General features: G+C 37.3%; 1 protein-coding gene across 1 annotated transcript in view; it reads right to left on the reverse strand.

Moving 5' to 3' along the window:
* ERICH3 (glutamate rich 3) overlaps window positions 1-7382 on the reverse strand; it is a 91082-nt gene extending 83700 nt beyond the window's left edge. Inside the window, exons 1-3 of the mRNA XM_058681246.1 lie at window positions 7122-7382; window positions 6246-6404; window positions 2632-2850 (exon numbers count right to left, since the gene is read on the reverse strand). Coding sequence (XP_058537229.1) covers window positions 2632-2850; window positions 6246-6404; window positions 7122-7382 — 639 coding nt within the window. The remainder of the gene's footprint in view (window positions 1-2631; window positions 2851-6245; window positions 6405-7121) is intronic.
* Between the last annotated feature and the right edge of the window lie 2830 nt (window positions 7383-10212).

Here is a 10212-nt window from a genome sequence, read left to right on the forward strand (position 1 = left end):
TTAAACGAATTTTCTGTGTCTAAAATAAATCCAGCATTTGACTTGTGTACTTGGAAATATGCATGACTCTCATCATGCAAGGCTACAGAAATATCCATCAAACATCTAGCAAATCTTTGAAAAAATGTGGGGAGATAATAATATATTGAATAAAAACTTAAAAAGACATGAAGTCATCTGCCAAGGTCAGAATGGCTGCTAACTCTATGTGCTGCTCATTTGAGTGCAGAACTCTGGGTAACCTGATTCAGATGCTTATTTGTGCTTCACTTAACATGTCAGAAGATGAAGCAGTTGTGATCTCCCTTGCACACCCATCCATACCCTTATCCATCTTCCCTCTTGACATCTAGAGCCTGTCCAACACCAGGACCTCGCCACAAACTGTGATTCCAGTGAGCTCCATTTTTTCCCAGAATGTGCTCAGGGTTTCACCTCTGACCCTGGAGAGGTTATCAATAAATTAAAACATTGTCATGGACACAAGACCAGGTGCTAATCCAAAGATTCTTTTCAATTTATTTTCTCCTGTAAATGTTATCCTGTCATTGTACTGCTGTATTTGGATTGATGAGTATTTCTGAAAGTTTATGTATGTAAATGAAACAACTTTCAAGAAAATCATGGAAACAACATAGGAATCAGTAAAGTGATTGCTTGAGGAAGTAGGGAACATGATGGAATCAGAAACAAGGACATGTATCTAATCTAACAGTAAATGATTCCTTTAGTCATAATGCTAAATACGTGAAAGTCTGTCTGACTACAATGTTAAGGTGTATCTTTATATTTCATGCATTCTTTGTTTATGAGATATTCAGTTCTTTAAAGTATGACCAAGTAGACTTATCCCAATAATTTATTTTAGTTTCAAAAATTTAAATGCTGCCAGTTAAGTGTTTATGGATGATGAGAAAGTCATTGTCATTTAAGCAGGTGACTTCAAGAAAGCATGTGTCAAAAAAAAGAAGAAAGAGAGAAAGAAAAAAAGAAAGAGGGAGAGGGTGAGAGAGAAAGAGAGAGAGAGAAAGAGAAAGCAAGCAAGCATATGTCGGCACACAGGGTTTAAATAGTAGTGGGTATGTAGTCCAGTACTGCTCCAAATATTCACTGCCTTGACTTTACAAAGGTGATTTCCCCTACTCTGTGGCTGACAAGTTTGGCCATGGTTTTGCTTCAACAATGGAATTTTAAGTATAAGCATGTAAGCGATGTGTGCCACTCAGAGGCAAAACATTAACAGAGATGCATGGTTCTGATACCCATGAAGAAATGTGCCAGACTCCTGTGGTCTGAACTGCTCATCCTGTCCAGGGCCAGGAGTCCAGTTGAAGATTATGAGATCACAAAATGAATCTTTGCTATTGTACACTACAGTCTACAGGCTAAGCTATGTTTGGATAGTGGTACAGTGAAACAAAGGAGAAAACAAAAAGTCTCCGGTTACAACCAGTGAGGAAAGGCTCTGGTTACTGTAAACAAGAACACCTTGAGAAGTGGAGATGAATATTACAGGACATCCAAATTAGGGAGGAGAATGACTGACAGTACAACATTCATACTACCGGCAAGCTGAAAGTCCAGGATGAAGGTCAGAGGGCAGAGGGTGAACCTTGGGGATTAGAGAGAAAGTGCTCCATCAGAGGCAGTGACAAAGGGAGAACTGGTAAAAATGGAGATGAAAGGAGGAAATGTGAGCAAGCTGGAGCAGGGGAGTTCCACTCTTTGGAGAAGGTTAGAGGTGAGGGCAGCTGCTGGGAGTGAGCTGTGGACATGATGTGAGGAGCCATTGCAGAGTGAGGTTGGCTTTGAAGAAACAGCTGTCCGAGTCTGTACACAAGGGAACTTCATTGCCTGATGCCTGGCCAGTGAAATGCTGGCTTTGTGTAGCTAATAACCGCAAAAGTAGCATAAAACCACTACTGGCTCTTTGTCGGTTTACATAGGGGAAATTAATGTATCCACTGCTTTCTTACTAGCCTATATAAGTGTAGATTCATGTGGCTTTAGGACTAGCAGGGCACTTCAAAAACTATGTAGAAAAATGCAATTAAAAGATGTTACTTTGATGCCAAAAAAAAAAAAATAGAAAACCATGATGTACCTTTTCCACAATGCACACTTTTTCAGAATAGTTTTGAAGATTTTGCATAATTTCTTCATCAGCATTTTCAGGATATGAGTGCAACAAATGGTATTATTTGCAAAGAACACTGAGAGAAAACTCTTTACATGTGTTAGCTATATCATTAAAAATTATCTTTGATAAGGTAGATTGAATATGTTAGGTATAATTAAGTTTCTGAATTCTCATAAAGTAAATGTTAAGATACTTCAGACAACATATGATTGTACAAGCAAATTAAGAGGAAACAGTGATTCAGAAATAGGTACAGTTTCACCACAAGATTTGCTGGATCCTTTATTATCAATTGTGCTAAAAATCGTTTACTAAAATATTTGGTTTCAGATTAATTTAAGCTTATAATTATATTTATAACATTATTCTATTTCTTTATCTAAGGCAGTTTGCATGAAATTTCCATAAAATCTTTATGGAAAATCTAGAAATCTAATAGGACCACTTAATCTTTGTGAAACTACAATAAGAACATGCAACTCCATAATCACCCTTGTGAAGAGAGGTTCCAAGCCATTTGGAGCAGTGGTTGGGCGAAACCTTCTCCTTCTCCAGGGTTCAGATCTATTTTCCTTTCTGATTTGTCCATTTAGGGGAGGAGGTGGAGGAGGAATAGGCATCAAGTAATTGCTAATGTTCGGAAGTTGATATGGATTCATTCTCTGTGAACTGTCTGTGGAGTTCTTGAACTTCATCATGGCCTTCTTGCCCTGTAATCACATATCATGACATAAGAACCAATGAAACAAAAGTGGTGACCGAGTTTAACCCAAAATTAAAGACAGCTTGAATGACTAAAATTGCAGGCAAACACATATGACATCAAGAAACTCAAAACTGTTTAAAAAAATAAAAGCATGAGGAGGAATTTTACAGTCATTCCATAGCAAACTAAATATTTGTAAGTTTCTAAATCTATATAGCACAGTTTAACAAAATAGGGATGACATTTTTATGATAGTATTTTCAGCATTCTTTCCCTTAACAAAGCGCTATAGAAACCCAATGCATTTAGGTAACAAAATAAAAAAGTTTGCAAATTATGGTTTTGAATCAGCATTTTTTAAAATATTATTATTTTATAAATTTTGTCTTATGACAGTTTCATAGGCTCTGGGATTCCCCCAACCCTTTCCCATGCCCTCCCCCCATGTTGGATTCCTCCACATTGTTGCAGTATTACAATTCATATCTAGTCATGATTCCTACATTGCGGGCATGGACCATGCAGAAAGTCCGGCGTCTTATTGTCCAGATAAATTCGACAGTTTCCTTGGGAGACCATCTCTGGTCTGAATGAATCAGCATTTTTAAATGCACTTTATTATGTCAATGAATAACATTTTAGACAATACCATGTGAAATACTTAGGTGTCATTCAATTGTTCATTATTACAAAGATGACAGTACACAACTTTGCTAAATCTCCTTATATATGAGAATATTCTTAGGTTAAATTCTTATATGCTGGAGTGTCTTCATTTGAAATTGTGATAGATAGTCCTCTATTTCCTTCACAAATAAATATACTAACATTTTATACTTCTACTACTGGTATTACAAAAACCAGATTTTGAAGATATTCATCTTCCATCGATTCATTATTTTACTCAGTTGCATCTCCAAATCATGTTTTTTACCCCATTTTTTTGCTTAATTCAAGGAATATCACTTCTACTGCACAGCAAAATTCAACTGGCTTATATCTATGGCATTTTAAATACTACCCATACACAAGTCTTTAGCTCTTAACTTAAAGACAATGAGAATTTACTGAGTGATGATTCACTAACTCAATCATGAACTAGTAGTATTCTTTGAAAAAAATATTTTTTGTTAGAAAGGCAGATAAGATTTTTGGAGAGAAGGAGAAACACAGAAACATCTTCTGTCTGGTGGTTCACTCCCACAATGGTCAGAGTTTAGCCGATCCAAAGCCACGAGTTTTTCTAGGTCTCCCATGTGGTACAGGGTTCCAAAGCTTTGGCTCATCCTCACTTGCAAGGTGAGGATAGCTATTGAACCAATGCACCAGTCCCATGAATTAGTATTTTTTATGGAACTTCTGATTATATTGTATTTTCATAATCAATGTCAATGACAATAATTGTATGCTTCCTCTTTACATTATATAATAATCTCCAAAAAGTTACTTTGTCTGCTTTGATAACTGATATACCATAAATGTCTATATCAACACCTATTGACAGCAAGTGCTCAATACTCACTGAATGAAATTAAGTACAGCTAATCAAAACCATTGTGAAAATTATCTTAACCTTATCAACATTCATGAACCAATAAGTGGCTATCTCTCAACAACTCACACACCAAAAACTTAGAACCAGGAAAATAAAAGGTCTTATATAGATTTAATAAGTAAATCTATCCATAAGGCTGGGAGGATTTGGAAATCCTCCTACAAAACAAAACAAAACAAAAAAACTGGTTCCCAGTCAATAGAATGTGAATAAGACATCTGATAAGACAACGTATTGATCAAAGATAAAATTTGTAAGTATGGGGAGCTGAGAAAAAAAAAAAACAATCACCTTGGTAAGTATGTGAAGAACTCATCTGAGGATGAACTTGGGAAGAGAAAATACTATCCATGGACTTGAGTATTTCCAGTTCTAACTGTAATACTCTCCTTGGAGGATAGCAATTTTCAGCCAAAGCCTTTGAGGGGTTTTGGTAACCTTTGCCCAAGCAAACCTACTCCTATAATGCAATGAATACATTAGCCCATCTTGGTATGAAATGGATAACATTCCATATCACTCATTCTGATTCCACACTCACTAAGCAACCTTCTCACTATGGTTTCACTTCCCATGTAGGTCTGCCTACAAGAAAGAACACACCACTCCTTTGACTGACATTCATTGGTGACTCAGTGGCCACTAATTATGACTCTGTTGCTCTTTTGGCTTGATTATTGAAGTGTAAATGAACTTACTGTAAATTGTTTTACTTCAACCCCAACAGGCTCTCATGACTTGACCATTTCTGTACATTAGCTGACATAGGAAATCTTTGCCACAGGATAGAGATCTGATCCTAGAAAGTGCCGAACTAATTGCTTTAGGAGTCAATGTGTTCCTGCTAAGCTGTAAGCCTAGACAGAACACCATCACCTTTGGATTAATTCTACTACTGTCTTGGAAGCTACTGTTAAATTATTGAAGTAAAGGTTAGTAAATAGTGCTTCACAAGCTGAAAAATACATTAATGGATAAAAACATCATTTTTAGCTATAATTATATTTTTTCTATAAAACTCAATGGCTTATTTGAATGATTTTTAGCGGCAAGTGAATGCTTTAAAATATCTAAGATATTTCATATTTCCTAATAAGACACAAAATGTAATCCACTCACTTTAATATGACAACCATATAGCATAGCTTCACTCTGAAACTGGCAAATGCTGCTCTTTCATGTCAGAAATATAAACAATGTCCTCCCTATATAGGAATGTTTAATTATCCTTCCCTATTTAAGTAACTCATATTTCATGGTTACCATACCACCCGCATGTGCTGTGTTAAAATAAATGAAAATTATCTTAGACATAACCTTGAAAGAGAAGCAGATTCAAGCTCCTGGGTGCGATTAAATCAGCATTTTCAAAGATGGACATTCACTTCCTTCCATATTCAACCTTCTCAGAGTCAAACTCAAAGCAATTTCATACACTGATGGGAAAGTAAGTCGGCATGCAAATGCAAAACTGTTCTTGGAAAGTTTCATTTTCTGGGGTTCATGAATTGAAAATATGGAAGGAGTGAACAAGGGTCTTTTCTGATGAAAGTCATATCTGACTATGAAGTCTTTGCTCTTTGTTTTTCAATTAGTCTTTCTGAGTAATTAGAACTCCACACGCTTTCAAAAATCTATCCATACTCTTTTTGATCAATAACATAAAAACTGAAGGCCTTTAATTGGAGTATCATGTAATTAATCAAAAGTACACAGTAACTGCTCAATAAATGCCCTGCATATACTTCACAATGTGGGTTAACGAATACCGCATATAAACAACTATGATAACCTAATGTTTAATCAAGACTTTAAATATATTTCATTAATAAAATGACATTTACCCCAACAGGAAATGGAGCTTCACTTTCCAGCATTGAGGTTTTTGGTCTGGACCCTGAAGTTATCTTTGGCACAGTTCCTACAGCTGGATTACTGGCAAGAAGCTGCAATCGAATTGGAGGCTGCATATTTCCTGGAGCCGTATATGGTCGAGGGGCTGTCTAGACAATTAGGGGGAAAATTTCATTTAAATTAGTACCTTGACATGTTTCCAGAACCAATTAATAACCCAACAAATTGCCTAGAGTAATTAATGGTGCCTTTTTACTGAGCAGATTAAACTTTAATTATGTTCTTCCATTATACATACCCTTATGACCCAAAGTATTTGTTAAAACATATGGTGTTGAAGTCCTCTACATAACTAAATGCCACAATTATGGAACATTGTAGACAAAAGAGATGTCCTCTATTGCATTCCTGTATTGTTATTCATACCATAAATTCACAGACAATATCTAATTTATGCTGTGCATAGATTGGCTTTGCTCAATTAAATGTTAAGTTGAATAATATTCCTGTTTTAAAGGTCTGAAAGGATATTATTGGAATGGACTCACTTCTGCTTCAATGTTTTCAATAAAAACTCTACCTCTGAAGCTTTCAAGACTTAAGATTAAAATTGGTGCGGAAGTAAAACCGGACAATATAATTCAAACACGAGGAAAGATGGATTTTTAACTGTAATTCCTTGTCATTTATTCAATCATTTCCTTGAAATAATAAGAAAACAAAGATGAAAAATTGTAAACTGGCAACTTTGGCAAACACCGTATAAAAAAGGGATGTTTTCCAGTTGCTCCTCTAGGTCTACCGCTCACCTTCTCTGGTTTGCTGGGGCATCAGGAAGTCCTTTGTTGAGAACCACACCAACTAACCTCAGAAGTGCAGCTGGATTCCTCCAGTGAGAGGCATGACAGGAGACAGGACAGGAGACTGAGATCAGGGTGTTTATTCTCCTGGACCCCTCCCTGCAGCTCATAATGGGACAGCTGAGACCCTCTACGAAGGTCCATAGCTCCTGTGGGAAAGTCCTCTCCTAGCTCCAGGTACTGTCTACTCCTGATATCCAATTTCTCTTCCTGTATGTCTCTGGAGGCTGTGGCTTCCCACTGCGCCAGCCTCAGCAGGCTTAACATCACTCCTTGATTTTTCCTTAACCCTGAGTGCAATTTTTTTGTAAACAGTTTTTTTTTTTAATGCTTCCTAATTACCCTATTTGTGTGAGCCATCTGTTTCCTGCTGAGCCCCTAGCTGGGGCATTTTCCAGTCACGAAGTGCTGCAACAAATACCAAAAGTGTCAGTATGGAGAATGAGAATCACATTTCTGGGCACTGATAGAACATGTATGTTTAGTGCAAAGCTTTGCAATCTGTCAAAAGCAGGAGGAAAAAGGAGATTTTTGGTCTGGTTTCCTTATTACAAAAATAGTGCAAAATTGGTCAACAATAGGACATGCTTGTTTGGATAAGAGGATAATGCAAAGATGGTATGTTAAGTTCTCATGACTAAAGCTCAATACTTTTGACTCCCTTGAATCATACAGAACAAACACTGAAAAAAGAAGTGTAAATGTACTTTAAAAAAATTATGTTGAAGCAGCTTCTACTTCCAAAAATCAATCTTGGTACCATCTTGAGAAGCATGGCATATATTGCTAAATATCTGCTTCTGCTGCATCCGCATTTATTGAATTTCTACCATTGGATAGGTCTTTTGCTAAAACAAAACAGTAATTTTTAACATCAGTAACCCAAGACAGTTGCCGAGCAGTGACAACAAAATACCTGCAAACAGAACACATAACCAAATATCTCAAAATATTTTGTTAGCCCAGTGAGAATAATAAAATTAAAGTTTCACAGAAGCAACTAGGTTATATTCAACTGGTTAAACAAAAGAAGAAACTGGTAAGCAGAGAAGAATGATAAGTCTGAATATTCAAAAAAGAAGAGAACTGGTTGTCAGCCAAGACACAGAAAGAGTAGTAGGGGATAATATTTTGTGATACCTGTTTTTATTTCTTCACTAATAAAAGAATTTGTATCTGGTATCACACATATCAGAAGTAAGTGTTGCATTTTTTAACATCCATTATAACCCTGAAAAGATCTGAATGACTTTAGCTTTGGTGAATAAGATACAAGCAAATGTGATACACAAAACTTTCAGATCATACTGTTATGAGCCCATTCAGGCCTGCTGAGGTCTTGGCCACACCTTCAGGTGGGTGGCACCAGTGTTGCCCACCCATTTTCTAACTAATTAAGAGACAACCAATGGGGAACATCTTACCTGTAGGTTCCCTGCCCAATAAGGAGGGGTCAAGGAATGCTTAAAATCCCAAGACCCTTCTTCAAACCTTCAGCGTCTCTCTCTCCCTCCCCTTTCGAGAGGCACCCCACCTCCCGGTTTTCTCTCCGGAGGTGCTTTCCCTTCCCTCCCTTCCCTGCTCACCTGGTCCCTTCGCAAATAAACTTTTCTGTCAACAACAGATTCCCGGCTTTTTATTTCTATACTAAGCTGAGGAAAGAACCCACCGGGCATTTCTGGTAACAGTTAGATGCTTTCTAAGCTTTCCCTTTGGCAGAAAGATCCACATAGGTCTGCCATCTAGTCTCATGTGGGTGAAGGCAACACTCTACATCTGGTATGTCAGCAGCATAAAAAAGATACGAACTTTTGGTGACTCTCTTGAGTAAGGATGGCAGGCTAAGAGACACTCATATACTAGTAACTTCAAAGAGTTTATGGAAAATTGATATTCCATTTGATTTCATTTTCCACAAACTTTTTATAAATATAATTTTAAAAGTTTACTTAAGACATTGTACATAACAGTTGTACAATGGAATTCCGTTTGGGTCTCACACATAAGTTGGTGGCAGGAACTAAAGCACTCGAGCTACCAACACCTGTTCCCTCCAAGGTCCCACATTTTCAACAAGCTGGAATGGTGAATCGAGCTGGGGCTCAAACCTAGGCACTCTGACATGGAATAATGGCATCCAACTCTTTTTTCAATATTTATTTTATTTTTTATTTATTTGAAAGGCAGGGGCAGGGGGAGAGAGAGGAAGAAGAGAGGAGAGGAAAGCAGAGAAAAGGTGAAGAGGAGAGGAGGGGAGAGAGGAAGTAGGGAGAAGAGAAGAAAAGAAGGCACTTTCACCCGCTGGTTAAATCCTCAAATAGCCACAAGAGCCTGGGCTGGGCCAGGCCAAAGCCAGGAGCCTGGAACTTCACCCAGGTACCCCATGGAGGTGCCAGGACCCAACTATTTAGAGCATCATCTGTTGCTTTCCCAAGTGAATTAGAAGAGAGTTGAAGCAAAAACATAATATTCAGATCAAAACTTTTACCCTGATATGGGATTCCAGCAATTCAGGAGGCAGCTTAGCTCACTGAGCCACAACACCTTGTTTTGGTCCTCTTAACACAAACCTATATCTAGAGCAATAAAAGGAGCCAAGTGGGTTGACAGGAGCAACATTTGGTTGAAAGAAAGGGGAAATAAGAGTTATAAGGGCCAAGAGGTAGGAAGTATAAAGGCCCATACAGGAAAATTAAATTGTAGGTTCCTGAACAAAGGAAATAAAAAGAATTCACTTGACCTCTAAAAAAACAAATGTGCCTTAAGAGACTGCCCTATAGACAGTTCACTGAAAACAAAAACATGAAGAATATTTCATAGGAATTCAACAAAGCAGGTGACAGAACTAGAACATGATCTATCAGTCATTATGCCCTAAAATTTATCTCCCTCCATTTGCCTACAGATAGCATTCAGTTAGATGAATGTGGCAAATGTTTAACTGACTACATTTATCTCTCAAAACAAATCTGCATCATTAACTAACAGCTGTGAGCTACAAACTACTGTAGTTCACATTAACAACTACCTTAAACTTGCTACATTTTAAGTCAGTCGCAATATATTTTCTGAGAATAAATATGACACTGTAGCTTAG

The sequence above is a fragment of the Ochotona princeps genome, chromosome 2 (assembly GCF_030435755.1).
Source record: "Ochotona princeps isolate mOchPri1 chromosome 2, mOchPri1.hap1, whole genome shotgun sequence".
NCBI classification, from domain to species: Eukaryota; Metazoa; Chordata; class Mammalia; order Lagomorpha; family Ochotonidae; genus Ochotona; species Ochotona princeps.